Source organism: Adiantum capillus-veneris, chromosome 4, assembly GCF_014529385.1.
Source record: "Adiantum capillus-veneris isolate H3 chromosome 4, ASM1452938v2, whole genome shotgun sequence".
In the NCBI taxonomy this organism is placed as follows: Eukaryota; Viridiplantae; Streptophyta; class Polypodiopsida; order Polypodiales; family Pteridaceae; genus Adiantum; species Adiantum capillus-veneris.
Genome location: NC_140934.1, coordinates 13,509,906 through 13,528,303, shown reverse-complemented (window position 1 = coordinate 13,528,303; position 18,398 = coordinate 13,509,906). Strand labels below are relative to the sequence as shown.

The following is an 18,398-nucleotide window of genomic DNA, read 5'->3' as shown; positions in this document are numbered from 1 at the left end:
TGCAGATGAGGATGGATTCTAGTAGAAATATCTAGTTCTTTTGTACCTAGACATGGTATTAGATTCAACATTTTGTAACAGATTGGTCTCATAGTTCATTTTGGCCTTTTGAAGACGTTAATATAGCATTTCATTTCATCATCTCTCTCTCTCTCTCTCTCTCTCTCTCTCTCTCTCTCTCTCTCTCTCTCTCTCTCTCTCTCTCTCTCTCTCTCTCTCTCTCTCTCTCTCTCTCTCTCATACATATTGTTAGTTTTTTTTTTGTGCGTGCGCGTGCGTGCGTGCGTGTGTGTGTGTGTGTGTGTGTGTGTGTGTGTGTGTGTGTGTGTGTGTAACCGGCCTATACAACATAGAGGGCGGTACTATTTCAATTACCTGTTAACTTTACACAGAGCACTGAGAAGGGAAGAGAACACAGTTGCGTCCAGCGACTAGAATGTCACTGCGCACACGAGACCGACACCCTGTAGGCCCCAAAGACTGGCGCCCCTTTCGGTATTTCTTTAATTTAGAGAGAGGGAATTACAAAAAAAGAGAGTCCTTGGAAGATAACACCTGCATCCAGCTAGTACGCTCCAAATTCGGCAAAATTTCGACAACATAACGGTACCGAAATTAACCCGAATCAGTTTCCAAGCTCAGGACTCTATCCCACTAGCGTTATCCCTCAATCGGGAGCACAAAACAGTAAATTCCAGGTCACTGTAATTTCTGGTTCAGTCCTGTTTCTGACCTGATTTGGCCACACGACGGTCCCTACACTGTTCCCTGCACCTTGGGCTTGGTGCCCCTTGATTCTGGAAGCATCCCGGGCACAAAACAGTCTCAAAACAGAGTAAAAACAGCAAGCAAACAGTGCTGAATTTACTGCACAATCGAGAGGTTATCACCCTCTCGTGGACCTGCTTTGGTGCAGCAGCTAGCTACACCGGTTCCTGTGCAAAGAGGCTCTTGCCTCGGCATGAAAGCATATTTCCCCACAGCTGTACATAGGTCAAATGAGAAGCCCACTAGTGGGGCATAACATATTGTACGTAGGGGAGAAAGAGAGCAGTATGTAGCGTGCGGGGCATCACTCCCGTCACCATACTGTGCATAGAGGGCAAGGTAAGCATTCCATAGCTTCTGTACCTGCTACAATCCACCTGAGGCTGAAAATGGCGCCCCCTTTGTTGATATGCAGCTCGTTTTTGCCTCCCAGAGTGGCAGAATCGCTCACAAGCTGACACGTCCCGCAATTTCCGAGTTTGGGCTTTCCCTGCTAAAAATATCTCAACTGGTGCGTCAGTTGACTTGGCAGCAAAGCAATAAAATGTTCCCCTTGTCATTCCAGAGCTAATGACGCGAACACATTTTCCGATCAAAAATAGCAGTTCCCTAAATTTTAGGAGATGCTTCCATGGCGTCCCTATCGATCTCCTGACCATCATTGAAAACTACCATTTGACCAACATCTACAATGTGGGTTAATTTACTGGCCCCTTTCAACTTATAAAGTTGCAGTGACTTGACGAGTGGCCCAAATTCCAGTTTGGCGCACACAAGCTTCCATACTCATCAGAATTCAGTGCTAACTGGCCTGGGCAGTCCCTGTCTGACCGACCTAGATCCTCGATGTGAGAAACCCATTAAGCTGTAGCCGTTTCACAGTGGCCATGCAATGTCCACTTGCACCTTTTCAAGGGTTTTGGGACAAACAAGTAAAAATAGGATAAATATATCTAATACTTATTTACGGAAGGCAACAGGAAAAATACACCTCCTGGTGACACACCCCACCCTTGAAATACTGCAAGCGACCTCGCTTGCATGCCAATAATACATGCAAATATCTCCTGATATCACATATATTCTATGATGGGAATCCAAGATATACATGCTTTCGGAAATGTAGCGTTGGGCGATTAAACAATCCCACCAACCTGGCTACGACACATATATCAAGCATAGAGGTCTTCTAGTGTACTCTTGAGCACAAACTTCTCTAGCTAAATTCTGTATGGAAAGAGTAGATACAATTGCTTAACTACTCTCTTGAGCATCATGAACCATGCTCTTGCCTTGCTCCAAAAAGGATGCATCACGTCACTGTGGGTTCCATCTGAAAGGCTTCAAGATACAATTGCAATAGCTGAGGTGAATCAACCAATTCAGAGTCTTCCATCCATTTGGCATCTACCGATGGATAGTTTTTGAACTTCACCAAATAGCGTCTTGCAACTTTTCCTCTAACCTTTCTTTCTTTATGTGCCAATATCTGTTTAGGAACAAGGATTTCATCCAATTCTTCCACTTCGGGTTGTTCCTCATCAAGCATATTCTCTGGCACATCACCAACAAAGGGCCTTAGAAGGCTGACATGAAAAGCATTATGTATTTTCCAGCCTTCTGGTAGCTTTAACATGTAAGCTACATCGCTGATCTTTTCTGAAATCTGAAAAGGACCATAATATCGCATACTGAGCTTAGGAAACAAGCGTTCCTTGCCTTTCCTTTTCCTTAACCTGGCCTTTTCAAAGCGCAAAAGTACCCAATCACCAAGTGAAAATACAAGTTCACGACGGTGACAATCGGCAGCTTTCTTTTGCTTAGCCTGAGTCTTCTCAAGAGCAATCTTTATCTTCCTGTATGTTTCATTCATATCTTGCACATACTTGTCTGCCTCAAATATCTTGTCCTTAGTCTGCAAAATGGGCGGGACTTTCTTTCCTCCTTCCACTATCTCAAATGGTGCCTTACCTGTTGACGTATGCACAGTGTTATTGTAAGCATATTCAACCAATGGGAGATGGTGTTCCCACGTTGCCTTGTGCTCTGAGACATAACATTTGAGCAGGTCCAAGACAGTAGAATTTGCCTCTTCTAACTGTCCATCAGTTTGCGGATGAAACGAAGAAGAGAACTTGAGCGTAGTGCCCATGTTCTCAAACAATGCTTTCCAAAAGAGACTCGTCATACGTGGATCCCTGTCACTGACAATTGACTGAGGCGTCCCATGATATTTAAAGATATTGTTCATGAATATCTTGACCATGTGTTCTGGCTTTATCTTCTTCCTAACAGGAATGAAATGGGCCTGCTTACTGAACCTACAAATGATAGTCCAAATCCCATCATTTCCTGTTTGCGTCCTTGGAAGATCAAAGATAAAGTCCATTGCTATACTTTCCCATGGCCTATCAGGGATCAGCAATGGCTGCAACAATCCCGGTTGCTTTTGTCTATCAAATTTGACTTTTTGGCATACTAAGCATGATCTTACAAATGTGTCAACATCTTGACGCAAAGCTGGCCAATAGAAGAATGCCTCAATCCCTTTCACTGTCACATCAATTCCACGATGCCCAGCATAAGGTGGAGCATGACTTTCCATCAAAATCTTTGGCCGTAACTGTTTAGTAATGCATAACTTTCCATGCATCATGAGGAAGTCATTCTTAAGCATATAGTGCTCATGATGTTGCCCATCAACAAGCTGGTCATAGATCCTTGCAAAATCTGAATCTTCAGCATATTGTGTCTTCATTTCGTCTAGTTCACAATGGTACGGAATTGACGCTGCTGAAATTTGGGGCTTCGTGACAACGCATCAGCCACCACGTTCTTTTTCCCTTGCACATGCACAATCTGAAAATGGAACATTCACAAGATGTTTGCCCATCGCATGTGCTTCTCAGACAACTTCGTCTGTGTGAGAAAATATCGCAAGGTTTGATGATCCGTTTGGACAACAAAATCAGCCCCTAGCAGATAGTGTTTCCAACTAGTGAGAGCATGAATTACTCCCAGCAATTCTTTCTCATAGACTTGCAAGTTTCTTTCAGTCTTCAAAAGAATTCTGCTCTCATATGCGACTACTCGGCCATTCTGCATTAGAACTTCACCAAGACTATGGCCACACGCATCACATTGAACCACAAAAGGTTTAGAAAGATCTGGCAAAATAATTACCGGATCTGAAGTCAGCTTCTCTTTCAAGTGTTTGAACGCTAAAATTTCCTTGGCTGTCCACTTGAAAGTAACTCCTTTTCCTTGCAGTGCATGGAGTGGAGAAGCAATCTCAGCAAAATTTCGGATGAACCTCCTGTAATAGGAAGATAAGCCTAGAAAGCTTCGAATGTCATGTACGGACTTCAAGTCTGGCCATGACCTAATTGCTTCCACTTTAGCGGGATCCATGCGTACCCCATCCTTTGAAACAATGTGCCCAAGGAAGTGAATCTCTTGCAAAAAGAACTCACTTTTCTTCGCATTAATGAGTAGCCTATTCTTGCGTAGCTCATTGAAAACTGCGGTCAAGTGATCCCTATGCTCCTCTTCAGACTTTGAGTAGACAATCATGTCATCAAAGAAGGTACCCACGAAGTTTCTATGTGGTCTAAAAATTCTGTCCATCATTCTATTAAATGTGGCAGGAGCATTTGTGAGACCAAATGGCATGACAAGAAACTCATAGAGACGAAATGTTGTCCTGAATGCAGTCTTATGGACATCTTCTGGTCTAATGCGTATCTGATGATACCCGCTCTTTAGGTCTATTCTTGTAAACAATGACGCTCCCTCAAGCCGATCAAGAACGTCATCTATCCTCGGTATGGGGAACCTGTTCTTGATGGTATTCTTATTCAAGGCGCGATAGTCAATGCACATGCGCCATGAACCATCCTTCTTTTGCACTAAGATTACAGGCGAACAAAAAGGGGATGAACTGGGCTGAATCAGCCCCTTCTCTAAGAGCTCGTTGACCTGACTCATAATCTCTTTCTGCTGGGCTGCACTAACCCTGTATGGTGGTCTATTCCGTGGACTAGAACCTGGCACAAGATCTATGGTATGATCCTCAAGTCTCTCAGGAGGTAACTCCCCTGGCAACGAGTCTGAAAAACAATCACTGAAACCACTCAAAAAAGTTGACCTGTCTTTATCTAAGGTAGACAAATTAGATACAACTTGAGGTACTTCTTTTGCAAAGATTAAGTACGCAGAAAGGTGATTCTTTATTACAGATGAAATAGCAGAAGTAGAAACAACTGGAACAGACTCACCTTTAAGCTTTACATCAAGGACACGAGTCTTTCCTCTATGTACAAGGGTAATCTTTTTGTTGTAAATATCCACCATAGCATGTAACCTGTAACACCATGGGATACCCAGTAACACATCACAAGCCTCAAGTGGCATAATATGAAATTCTTCCGCATCCACATAGCTCTGAATGTGCAGATGAAGCTTTCCCAGAATGGGAGTAACAGGCTCTGAATGTCCTGGGCATGCCAAACCTGCTTCGCCTGTCATACCCATCTCCTCTGCACGAATGTCCAACTTTGATGCCAATTCTGGTGATATGAAATTTGCACGGGCTCCTGGATCAAAGAAGACCAGCACTGTCTGGTCTCTAACTTTGCCCCAAGCTCTGCACAGCTCCGTGGCATCTGTGTTTGGCTGATCTCCAACCAAATCTAGAACAAGTCCTGCACTCGGCTTTGGCTTCTTCCCTTTATGGTCTGACTTGTCATCCTTATCCTATGACTTCTTCTGTGGGCACTCATTTGCAAAGTGTCCTTCCTATTCACAAATGTAGCATTTCTTGGCCTCCCTAAGAGCTTTCCTTTCTTCAAAAGTTTTGCCAGAAAAATGGATTTTTTGTCCTTGTCCTCGTTCCGAAGAAGATTTAGACTGCTTCTTGGACGTATCAGCTTCTTCAGTGGAGGGCTTCTTTGTGGGAGGCTCAGAAGGCTTTGCTGCAACATTGCCCTTGGCTAAAAACTGTTTGCCCTGGGCCCCTTTCTTGTGGCTATTAAATCCATCGAAATCTCCCTTCAACAGATTGTTGCCCACTATTGCATTCTCTATCAATTGAAACATATTCATGACAGTAGTCTTTGTGCAGTAGACCCTGATTTTCTTGGGCAATCCGCAACAGTACTTCTCAATTTGTTTTGACAAAGGCCCAAACCTGTAAGAGGTGACTGGCAACAGTGCGGCCCAAAACCGTTTATTGTACTCTTCCAGATCCGCACACTGTTTAGCATTCAACTCGTGCCATTCCGTCATCACATCCACTTCAAAAGTGTTTGTCAACCATGCAGGCGCAAAAAGTTGTTCGAATTGGACCCACGTTGTTGGGGCTTGACCTTGGTTCAACAATGCAGTCCACCACTGAAGTGCATTCCCTTTCAAGAAAGTGGCAGCCTTGCGTATCTTTGAAGATTCCGTGAAGTTGCCTCCAGCATAAGCTGCATCGAACTACTGTATGAAGGTCAAAGCCAACAATTGGTCCTCAGTTCCTCGGAAAGTTTCAAACTTTACTCCCTGCCCACCTTCCTTGTAATCCTTAGGCTGACTCAAAGGAGCCACATTATCATAAACAAGTGCCTGTGACAGTGGTGCTCCATGAGTGTTCATTCCAGCACTCGCATCAACTGTTTTCCCTGTCATATCTCCATTTTGTACATATGGCTGCGAAAAACCAGCCATACCAAATTGTGTTCCAGGCACTCGAAACTGGCCATAGGCACCCTGAAAACCTGGTTGGACACCCATGTTCGCGTACATAGGGTTACCCATGCCTGTTTGCATTGTCCCGAACACATTCCCTGGCATATAACCTGTGGAAGGTCCAGCCATAGCTTGAAACACTGAACCACCTCCAAAATAACCAGGATAAGTATTAGGTAATGGAAGGGTCTGACGTATAGCCTGTTCATTGCTCCCTTGACCATTCACAAACGGTTCCTGTCCAGCTAAAGCAAGTTGCTTTGGATCATTGGACACCGCTAGTTGCTCAACCACATGGGCTTTCCCTCGACCATCATGAGTCCTCTGCACATTGGAAATCTCCTTTTCCTGCAACGGCTCAGTCATGCCCTGTGTAGGAGGCTGAAAACCCTGTGTCGGAGCTTGTAAAAACTCTTGCATCCTTGGGTTCTTAACCAACTGCTGAAACATGTCCATGCAGCAACGCAGTTGAGTTCTAAACAACCTATCCTCTTCTTGAAGAATTGAAGGAATTTTCTCTGTGCCATGTGAGGAAGATCCCTCTTCAGGTACTTGGTCTCTCTTCTCTGCCATATCGACAAGCTCTGTGTTGCTTTCACCCACAACAATCCACGCTGCACTTTTTGAAGAAAAAGTGACTAGGCCTATACAACGTAGAGGGCGGTACTATTTCAATTACCTGTTAACTTTACACAGAGCACTGAGAAGGGAAGAGAACACAGTTGCGTCCAGCGACTAGAATGTCACTACGCACACGAGACCGACACCCTGTAGGCCCCAAAGACTGGCGCCCCTTTCGGTATTTCTTTAATTTAGAGAGAGGGAATTACAAAAAAAGAGTCCTTGCAAGATAACACCTGCATCCAGCTAGTACGCTCCAGATTCGGCTAAATTTCGGTAGCATAACGATACCGAAATTAACCCGAATTAGTTTCCAAGCTCGGGACTCTATCCCACTAGCGTTATCCCTCAATCGGGACCACAAAACAGTAAATTCCAGGTCGTCGTAATTTCTGGTTCAATCCTGTTTTTTGACCTGATTTGGGCACACAACAGTCCCTACACTGTTCCCTGCACCTTGGGCTTGGTGCCCCTTGATTCTGGAAGCATCCCGGGCACAAAACAGTCTCAAAACAGAGTAAAAACAGCAAGCAAACAGTGCTGATTTACTGCGCAATCGAGAGGTTATCACCCTCTCGTGGACCTGCTTTGGTGCAACAGCTAGCTACACCGGTTCCTATGCAAAGAGGCTCTTGCCTCGGCATGAAAGCATATTTCCCCACAGCTGTACATAGGTCAAATGAGAAGCCCACTAGTGGGGCATAACATACTGTACGTAGGGGAGAAAGAGAGCAGTATGTAGCGTGCGGGGCATCACTCCCGTCACCATACTGTGCATAGAGGGCAAGGTAAGCATTCCATAGCTTCTGTACCTACTACAATCCACCTGAGGCTGAAAATGGCGCCCCCTTTGTTGATATGCAGCTCGTTTATGCCTCCCAGAGTGGCAGAATCGCTCACAGGCTGACACGTCGCCCAGTTTCCGAGTTTGGGCTTTCCCTGCTAAAAATATCTCAACTGAGGCGTCAATTGACTGGGCAGCAGAGCAATAAAATGTTCCCCTTGTCATTCCAGAGCTAATGACGTGAACACATTTTCCGGTCGAAAATAGCAGTTCCCTAAATTTTAGGAGATGCTTCCATGGCGTCCCTATCGGTCTCCTGACCATCATTGAAGACTACCATTTGACCAACATCTACAATGTGGGTTAATTTACTGGCCCCTTTCAACTTATAAAGTTGCAGTGACTTGACGAGTGGCCCAAATTCCAGTTTGGCGCACACGAGCTTCCATACTCATCAGAATTTAGTGCTAACTGGTCCGGGCAGTCCCTGTCTGACCGACCTAGATCCCCGATGTGAGAAACCCATTTGGCTGCAGTCGTTTCACACTGGCCATGCAATGTCCACTTGCATCTTTTCAAGGGTTTTGGGACAAACAAGTAAAAATAAAATAAATATATCTAATACTTATTTACGAAAGGCAACAGGAAAAATACACCTCCTGGTGACAATGTGTGTGTGTGTGTGTGTGTGTGTGTGTGTGTGTGTGTGTGTGTGACGTCCCTAGATAGCACGATGGGCGCCTGAGCTATGTCCGACCAGGTGTGACTTTTGGCCACTCTTTAAGTGAGTCCTATAAATAGGACTGTGATCTCATTTTAGAGACATCTTGTGTGATCACCACACTTGGACAAACATAGCTCAGGCACCCATCCTAATGTCTTGGGACGTAACACACGCTCTCTTTCTATATACTATCTCTATTGTGCTAAAATCAAGGTTTGTTGTCCTCCACCGCCTGGCTAGTAGCACCAACCCATTCTAGTGACATCCAAGCTCAACTGATTTCTCTTTAAAGGGCAATCAGATCCAAATTGGACAGCAATTTTCAGCAGCAATGAAGAACTCCCAAGATATCAACAACCATCAAGAGGAGAATGAAGAAGTTGAGGAAGAGGTCAAGACTGAAGTAATTGATGAAGAAGACACCAATGGCCATGATGAGTCATCTAACAATGAAGATGAGAAGCGGGCTCCGGTTGTCTCTGTTCGATAACTTTCTCCTGTTTTCCAAGGATCCCCCATATGCTAAGCACATGGAGGAGAAGGCCATGAAGACAGTCTTCATACCACAGTCAAGAAGGCAATGATTCCTAAAAAACCCAAATATATGGTGAGTCAGCAACACACAGAAGGAGCACCAATTTCCCGGACTCATGTTGGGAATACCCAACGTCATTGGGATGGCAGGTCAAGGAAAAATATGGTTTCCTTATGGGGGATATGGGGTTTTTGGAACTAACATGCCGGGGAACAATGGAGGCATGTACAAAAGATGCCATGTATGCAAGGCAACCTCTCTGGTTCAAATTTTGGAGGAAAGTTTGGGATATATGGAGGGGATCTAGCACCATCTTTTGGCTCTAACTTTGGAGGAGCATGGAATACTTTGCTACGACCCGCTCCCTATGATCAGCTTACACCATGGGGTATCCAAAACGATTACAAAAAAGGTGTACAAAGTGTTGCGTTTGACCCCTTTTGCGGTCCTAGAGATGAATAGAAGGCCTTAGCCTTCGTACAACGATTTGACACAGCGTGTCAAACTTTGCAGTAGCCTCCAAGGTTAGGAAGGCTTCCTCTTTTTGGAAGGGAAATGCTAGGCAATGTTGGTCTACACTCAAAACAAAAAACTAGCAGAGACCTCTACTGACACGCAGACATAAAAACATGGGAATGAAATATGGTTGGATTTGTGATTACGATTCCAGCGGTCAATATTGTACATCAGCCTATTGCATGCTTGTAGTGCAGCCTACATATGACCACCACAGTTCTTCCTGTACAGTTGCATTGTATTTTGAGCCTGCTACAACATCATAATATGTTTTCATGTAACCACCATGAACTTCATAGGTTTGTGAAAACTGTTGTGACAACAGACAGTGAATTGGTGTCTAGATGCCAATTATTTGGCCACCAAATCCATGATGTAGGTCAAATTTGAATCCTGTAAGAAGGTGTATGGATGGCCCATTGAATTTCCGCATCTCAGTCCTGACAGAAAGATGTGGGGCAAAAAGACTTTATTTTCCAATGGGTAATTCAAGAATGAATAAAAACAGGTTGAGAAAATCCTTGACAACCTGTATAAAAATAGCATCCTGTGTTTTGACAGCAGCAATACAGTACATAGAACGTGAACAGAGTGAGCTCATTCGCACAATACAAAGTTAACTTATCAAAACAAGCCCTCTTTTCTGTTTGAACAAATCCTTGAAAGCCACAGAGAATTCTCAAGCATTAAGCAAACAGAAGTAAATAATCCATCCATAAGATTTCAATCTTCAATGCGTACCGATTTTTTTATCATGTCCATTTTGACTGGATTGTTTTTTATGCGTGCAAGAGCAGCCTGTTCTTGTTGCTTTATCAGTAAGAGAGGATCTGTATGAAGCTTGCGCCACGTATCGTTGGCTGATTGTGGCTTCTCTTCGACAAAGAGTGCACCAGGTGCTCCAGCAGCCTGTAAGGTCCATAAAAAAACAAATTTGTCACATGCTTAGTATTTCAACACTCAATTTCATTAAACATAGCCTGTGTAGCCTTCAGATTGCTATTTCATTCAACATCCCTTTTATCCCTCCACCACCATCGAGAGAGAGAGAGAGAGAGAGAGAGAGAGAGAGAGAGAGAGATTACTGCGGCAAGGGAGAAGGGAAAGATGGCCTTTTACAGAGATGGTCGGGTGGTAATTGTAGAGCGGTGCTCTACATGACGGTGTGAGACCTATGGGACCATGTAAGGTGCAGCAGAATGAATGTTGTATTTTCTCAAGATTAGTGATCTTTATTGCTCAAGGTTCCTTTTAAATCTTAGGGAAGGAGAGAGCGTTCCGACTTATGGAGAGTGCTATGATCACGAACAAAGTGAGTGGATATTGTGCGTGCTAGTGAATGAGACTGAGAGAAGGAGAGAGAAGAGATACGACACCCGAGAGGTTGTAAAACCCTCCTCCGAAGTCCCCACTCTCGTCGGTGAGAGTGGTCTACTTTGATTGCACAAAGGTGTACAATGCGTATGCAATGGACTGATGCAACTTGGACTATGCCGATGACGACGACGGTGGTGACGACGACGACTTGGTGGCTGAAATCTGTGGTCTTCTAACTGCTGTTTTTCGGGACTGTTTCGGTGGCTGAAAATGACTGTTTTGGCTGTGTTTTCTTTGTGGGGGAACTTCTGCAACTAATCTGGGATGTATCTGCTACTATTCATCTGCTGGAAATCTACGTTTTGTCAAGGCTGGAAAACGCTGAGATCTGCAAGTACTGCTGGCGTTTTTGCAAGGAAACACTGACTGAAGATGCTAGCGTTTTTGCATGGAAAACGCTGGGGCTGAGGCTTGTAGGTCGCGGGAAAAACACCAGAGAAGAAGCTTATGGCGATGCTAATGCTGTGGGAGAAAAACGCCAGGATGAGGGAAGGATGGCGATGGTTTCTGCTTGAAAAACACTAGGGGATGCTCCGGGGGGGGTACTACTGAGAAGTTGCCTGTTGAGTGGGAAGCTCCTGCTGCCTCTTTTGCCAGAAAGTGCTAACTTGGGTTTGCTTATATATTAACTTAGCAAAATTGCCCTACCTACTTTTGTTGGAAAGTCACTTAAAAATAATAAGTGAAAATAACCAAAAAATAGGAAAATAGGCTAAATGCACTGGAAAATTTCCCTAACTCATGCTAATGGATTCTGATGGGAATTCCGATGATCATGTTGTGTGCAACCGGAGGATAAGCATCTATGCTAAGTGACTGGGCATGCACGGTCTACGAATAGACTCACAAAAGTGCCAGATCACAGCTAATCTAGACTTGACTGAACTGACTGAACCCTGCTGTGGTGTAGCTTGTCCACGGACACATAGGGTTGGGATGTGTCACGTGACAGACCACACTGAAGATGGATACTTAGAATAGTAATGGATCTATGAGGTTGGACGTTGGTGCCTTTGAGGTCTTCCCAGAGACTCATCAGGCCCTTGGACAGCTTATGCCACATGTGGTGGGATACAGATGGGAGATAGCCCACAGGATAGTCGCGAGATCTGAGCATGGGAGTAGAGGTTCAAGAGGAGTAGCAGTGCTATTTAGGGAGGAGTTACAGCCACTACTACATATTGTACGAAGAGATGATCATGCTAGATACGTGTGGGTGAGGCTGAGAGCTGACACGGGCTGATTTCTATACATTGCCATATGTTACTTCCCCCCCCCCCCCCCCCCCCAGTACGTCAGTATATGCTGCATCCAAAGGACAACCGCCTTTCTCTATACTAGATGATGATATATGGGAGTTTTCTAGGGATGGTGATATTATCCTCCTAGGGCACTTCAATGCACAAACGAGCAACTCTCAGACAGTCTTCTACGACACTTCAGATGAGATGCTTAGAGACCTGGATGTGGGTGCGTTGGGCTTTGACAGATGCTCACATGACAGAGAGAAGACGGAGTATGGGAGATACCTCACGGAGATGACGACTACACATGGGTTAGCCATACTTAATGGCTTACAACGATTCCTGGAGCACCCAGTTTCACATGCTTTCCACACATACACGAGGCCACTACAGTGGACTATGTTATGGCACAACCGAGCTTTATTCCTTGTATTTAGGATTTCATAGTGGGAGCTAGACCAATGGGCATAGCAGTGGATCATGCACTTTTGACATTGTCTGTTTCATTTCCAGCCCAGACATCACGAGGCAGGCCACATACCCATTATACATTTACACCAGAGACTGACTCAGTTATGAAGAGAGATCTATAGTCGTTTATGCACAGCTGGTCCTAGCCTCTCAGTGGAGGAGTGCACCACTTTACTAACTGAGACACTGCATGGTGCAGCATCAGAGGCATACCCACACACTCAGCCGGCAGGTCGGAGGCGATATTCTGGGAGCATGCCCCATTATAGTTGGTATGATGAGGAGTGCAGAGAGATGAGAGCCTAGCTTCAGAGGGATCTTCTTTTAGGAGTCATCACTTACAAACAATCTCGGATTGCTTCCTGGCACCTTGTGCGACGGAAGAAAGAAGCTTACTTGGCCCAGATGGGGCAGACTTGTATCAGTTGTTCTTGAGTAGAGACTCAGGAGAGGCATGGCGATTCTTTCATGAGCACTCCCCTCCCCCAGTGATTACTTGTCTTGATGTGTGGGGTCACTATGCCTCATCGTTATATATGGTTCTTGGACAGGACCCCTGTCACCAGCGTGTGACTACTATCTATCCTTTTTGTTGATTTCTTTCTTATTATCTATTTACTTTCACTTTTTGGAAACACCCCTCGGGAAATCTAACTGCCCTGCATTGCATAGCTAGTGTGGAACTGTCCAGAGGGAGTCCAGGCCTGAGGGCAAGAGAGCACTAAGGTTGGACAAGGACTATGGTTAGCCAAGTGGGGTCATTGACTAGCCAAAGTGGAATCCTTTGCTACAGAGGCTACATTTCAGTTTTGGATGTGGCCGCAGTGTACAAAGAGGGTCGGATGACCTAGAAAGATACAATGGCAGCATCTCCTAAAATTTAGGGAACTGCTATTTTGGGACCTGAAAATGTGTTGGCGTCATTACCTCCGGAATGACAAAGGGAACATTTTCTTACTCTGCCGTGAAGTCAACTGGGCAACCGGTTGGGATATTTTTAGGCGGCAACCCCGAAACGGGAAAATGCTTGTAAATGTGCCAAGTGGCACATTCTGGTGCAGTTTCCAATGCAAGAAGGAGTTGGCGCTGAATTTGAAGGGAAGAAGGGCTCATTTGCTGATTTTGTCACAGGTTAAGAGCTATGGAGTGCTTGCTTTCCCTCTTATGCACAGTGCGGTGCCAGGAGTGATGCCCTGCACGCTACGCACTGCCCTCTCTCTCCCCTTTGGCAGTATGTTATGCCCTTCTAGTGGGCTCTTCATTTGACCAATGTACAGTTGTGTGGGTTCATGCGCGATTGCCGAGGCAAGAGCCTCTTGCATAGGTACTGGATTAGCTAGCAGCTAATCCCCCCCGCAGGTACAGGTGAATTCGGAGAGGTTTCACGCCAGAAATCTCGTCCGATTCAAAGGGCAAGTAGCCCTACAGGTGCGGGAGCTCGAGGACTTGCTAGGGATGCGACCGGCACGCGAAACGGAGCCCGAAACAGCGAATTACAGCCTGCTGTGTATTTTTGCAGGTTTAGGGTTTTGGCCCTAAACGGACCCTAATACCCCCAGGAGGTTCGGGGACGCAAGGGGACCGTTGTACAGGCGATCTGGCGCATTTTCAGGGCTGAAAACAGAGAATTCAGCGTGCTGCAGATTCTCGCCAGGTTTTGCAAAGTGCCCGTATGCGTCGGGAAAGTCAGTCAATGCGTGGGAATACTGACCGTGAAGGGTTCTAGTACAGTTATGCTGTCGAAATCGGGCTGGAACAGTGGAAATTCAGCCGAGTTTGTGCGGGGCAGCTTGTAGGAACCACAGCGTTTATTCCCTCTTTTGAACAATAAAGAAATACCGAAAGGGGCGCCTAAGTTAGGGGCCAATCTGGTGTCCGTCTACTCATACAGGTGCAATCTAGCAACCTGTATCCCTCTCCCCTTTGTTGTGTCTTGAAAGTACAGGTAAAATAGACGACTAATAATGGGTGAAAGCTAAATCAAGGCTTAAAGTAAAGTCTACCGCCCTTTTTGTATTGAACAGGCCGGTTTCAACCCCCTTCCAGATCCTACAGAGCCATGCCCACCTACCAGCACCTTCTTTACCACTGAGATGGTAGAGAGATCCATTGACAAGATGAGGACCAGCAGGGCATATGATCATGATGGTCTAGTAGCAAAGCACTTTACACATGCTAGAGATATGCTGGTAGAGGTTCTTGCAGTGTTGTTCAATCGTGCCATGTGTGAGGGGTTACTTGAGACTTGGAGGTTCTCTACTATTGTGCCTATCTTCAAGGCAGGTGATCCTATAGAGCCTGGGAACCGCACTATTATGGTTGGGCACACATTGGCACAGTTGTATGCATCCATTCTTGAGCAGCAGTTGAGTAATTGGGCAGAGGGTGAGGGTGTACGAGCAAAAGGCCAGGCCGGTTTCAGGAGGGGTTTCTCCACTCTTAATCATATTCTGACACTCAAAGCCATCATTGAGGAGGGCTAGTCACATGGGAGACGAATTTATTGTAGCTTTGTGGATTTCCGCAAAGCATTTGACATGGTACCGAGAGCTCGATTGATGCGCAGACTGCAGGAGATGGGGGTGCCCATAGTGTTGATTTGGGGATTATGGCTCTATACAGATCAGTGATTGGACATGTACGCACTCCCGGGGGGATATCTGATTTAGTTCACTCTACCATTGGGGTGAAACAAGGTTGCCCATTGTCTCCTACTCTATTTGGTATGTATGTTGATGAGTTGTCTGATTACATTGACAAAGAGGGTGATAGAGGTGCCCAGCTGGCAAGGACGTGGATCCCATTGTTGTTATATGCTGATGATATTGTGTTGATCTCTGACACACCAGTGGGTATGCAGAGACAGTTGGATGCATTACACAATTTTGCAAAGGGTAGTGGATTGTCTGTAAACCTTGGTAAAACCAAGGTTATGGTGTTTAACACCACACCACAGTGGATCAGGAGATCAACACCTACTTTCACATATGGTCAGGAGATTGTAGAGTATACAGATGCATACACTTACCTTGGGGTTGTCTTCACTGGGCCGAGGTTTTCTTTGGGGAGAGCAGCAGAGACTAGACTGACTAGAGCTTTTACGGCCTTGGGAGGCTTGGAGAGGATGTGTTCACAGGTTCAGTTCCAAGAACCTCAAACAAAGTTATGGCTCTTTGATACTTTAGTAGCCTCAGCTATGTTGTATGGGGTGCAGATATGGGGAACTTCTGTAGGCCAGGATGGTTGGAGACGTATGGAGAGGCCCTTGGTATCTATGATCACTCGACTGATCAGAGCCAAGGCCTCCGTACCCCACGCTATCATTCGAGCAGAGCTAGCTGCCCCTCCTAAGGAGATTGAGGCGCTTACCAGGTCAATCTCCTTTGTGCACAGCTTGTGGGATACTACTGGAGACAGATATGCTAGACTGGCCCTTCAGTCTTCCAAACAGTTAGCTCTTCAGGGGGACACTTCATGCTGATATGCACAGATGACATCATGGTTTCAGACGCATGGCTTCACCATGGACAGACTGCCCCCTTTCCAATACTCTCTTCAGGCACTCTCAATCTCTCTTACACGGGTGGAGATTACTAGACTCATTCGTCAGGACTTGATCCAGCTGGATACCAGGAGGACATGGATAGAGCCTCCACAGGAGTTGGGCACGAAGATGGCTTTCTATAGAGAGCATCTTCTCCACCTCACAGGAGATGGGTTTGTGATTCGACCCATACACATGGACACATGTCTCATGGTTTGCGGTGTGCCATTGGTCAGATACGCACATCCTCACATCAGCTGGAGATTAAGATTGGTAGATTCAGAGGGATACCAGCAGACAGCAGGATATGCCGCTTACGCCAGCTAGAGCCAGAGACAGAGCTACATTACATATGTCATTGCACAGTGTACTATGAGATACGGGGCCGTTTCCACTGTTTATTCAGAGAGGGTTTCGGTCCTTTTTCTAGGGTCATGAGTTATGAGGATTAGAGATGTCTTGGGCTAAAGAGTTACACAGATATAGAGACACTTTACTGGGGAGAGATAGAGAGAGACAGTCCCGGAGATAGATTAGAGATTTCTTTTCACTAGATATGTGACAGCCAGGGGAGCAACCACCACTGCAGTGCTCAACCCACACTCATTCGAGCATTGCCGACACTCTCATCGACCGAGCACTGGAGCTAGATCCAAACGGCCACGATTGAGGAGAGGGGCTACACAGCATCGACAGAGACTACAGCAGAGGATTCGAGCCATACTCTCTCGACACCCAGAGTGCAAATGAGGATGGATTCTAGTAGTAGTATATTTGTTCTAGTTCTTTTGTACCCCAGACATGGTATTAGATTCACCATTTTGTGACAGATTGGTGTCATAGGTCATTTTGGCCTTTTGAAGACGTTAATATAACATTTCATTTCTAGCAGGTCTTCTTGTTGTCGCGCACAGGTGCAAATCGAATCATGCAACGCAGGGAGACGCGTGCAGGGCAGGGAGCCACGTGCAGCTGAGAGACGTGCAGGTCTCTCCTCTCCAGCAGGTCGTATGTGCCAGCCCTCCCATCCAACCCACCCCCCCCTCTTGTCGGCCCAGAGCCTCCTGCTCTCCCCTCCCCCAAACCCGTTCCCACCCATAGCCTTTTCTGGAAAAAGATTTTCGAAAAAGTTTTTCGGATTTTTAAACCTGCAGATTCCAGAAAATTGCAGAAATCAGAGACCTGCAGGAATTTCAGAAATTGCAGTGGGGGGGGGGGGGGGGGGGGGGGGATTTTCAAAAAATAATCAGAAGGGCACGCAACAAGTATGTTTGACATGTACGCTTGATGTGGGAGAACATGTAAATATGGAAACACATCTGTGTATAGTGTGTGGTCTTCTTTCTACCGTACCCTCTAGTTTTTTGGGGCATCAAGCATAAGAAGCTTTAGAGGATGTCATTCAAAAGTGCAAAGAAGAAATGACCGAAACCATTAACAAGATCAACCGCAACCTCTTGGGCACAATAAAGATGCTCGAAGAACGTGTGTTGGTCCAAGAAAGCAAGACAACTACATTGGAAGATCGTGTGACGGCCCAAGATGAAGAGATTGTGTCACTCAAGAAGGATCTCACCGAGGTACGATCACGAAACACACTTGAAGAGGGAGAATTGCAACCCTCAGTAATAGAAGAACTCAACACGATTAAAGAGCGAGTGCGGGCCATCAAAGAGGGAAGAGCAAAAATAAAGAATGACGACTTCTTGGGTGGATGCCAAGAAAGGAAAAGGCAAGGAAACAACGTCCACACCCACCATTATTAACCTGACACTAGAAGAGGAGCAAAGAAGACGTGTGCATGCTTTACATGTGAGAATTTGCGGTGTTAAAGGCAAAGATAATGTTGACAAAGAGCTAAAAGAACTCATGGCTTTGAAGGGGGTCAATGAGCCGATGCACACAAAAGCTTGGAGAGTGGGCAATAAAAACAAAAATGGAAGCAATGGAGAAACCTCGAAAGAAAGGGCACTCATCCTTCGTTTTCCCTCCATGGAAGTGAAGGACTTTTTGAAGAAGAGACCAACTCTTAAGAAAACGGGCATCTTTCTCGGGGATGACCTTACCCTCTCGCAGATCGCTCA

The 18,398-nt window shown here is 45.6% G+C and overlaps 1 protein-coding gene across 1 annotated transcript in view; it reads right to left on the bottom strand.

Moving 5' to 3' along the window:
- Window positions 1-18,398, bottom strand: part of LOC147458732 (uncharacterized) — an 81,507-nt gene that overhangs the window by 22,172 nt on the left and 40,937 nt on the right. The window contains exon 3 of the mRNA XM_086510173.1: window positions 10,420-10,587. Coding sequence (XP_086366299.1) covers window positions 10,420-10,587 — 168 coding nt within the window. The remainder of the gene's footprint in view (window positions 1-10,419; window positions 10,588-18,398) is intronic.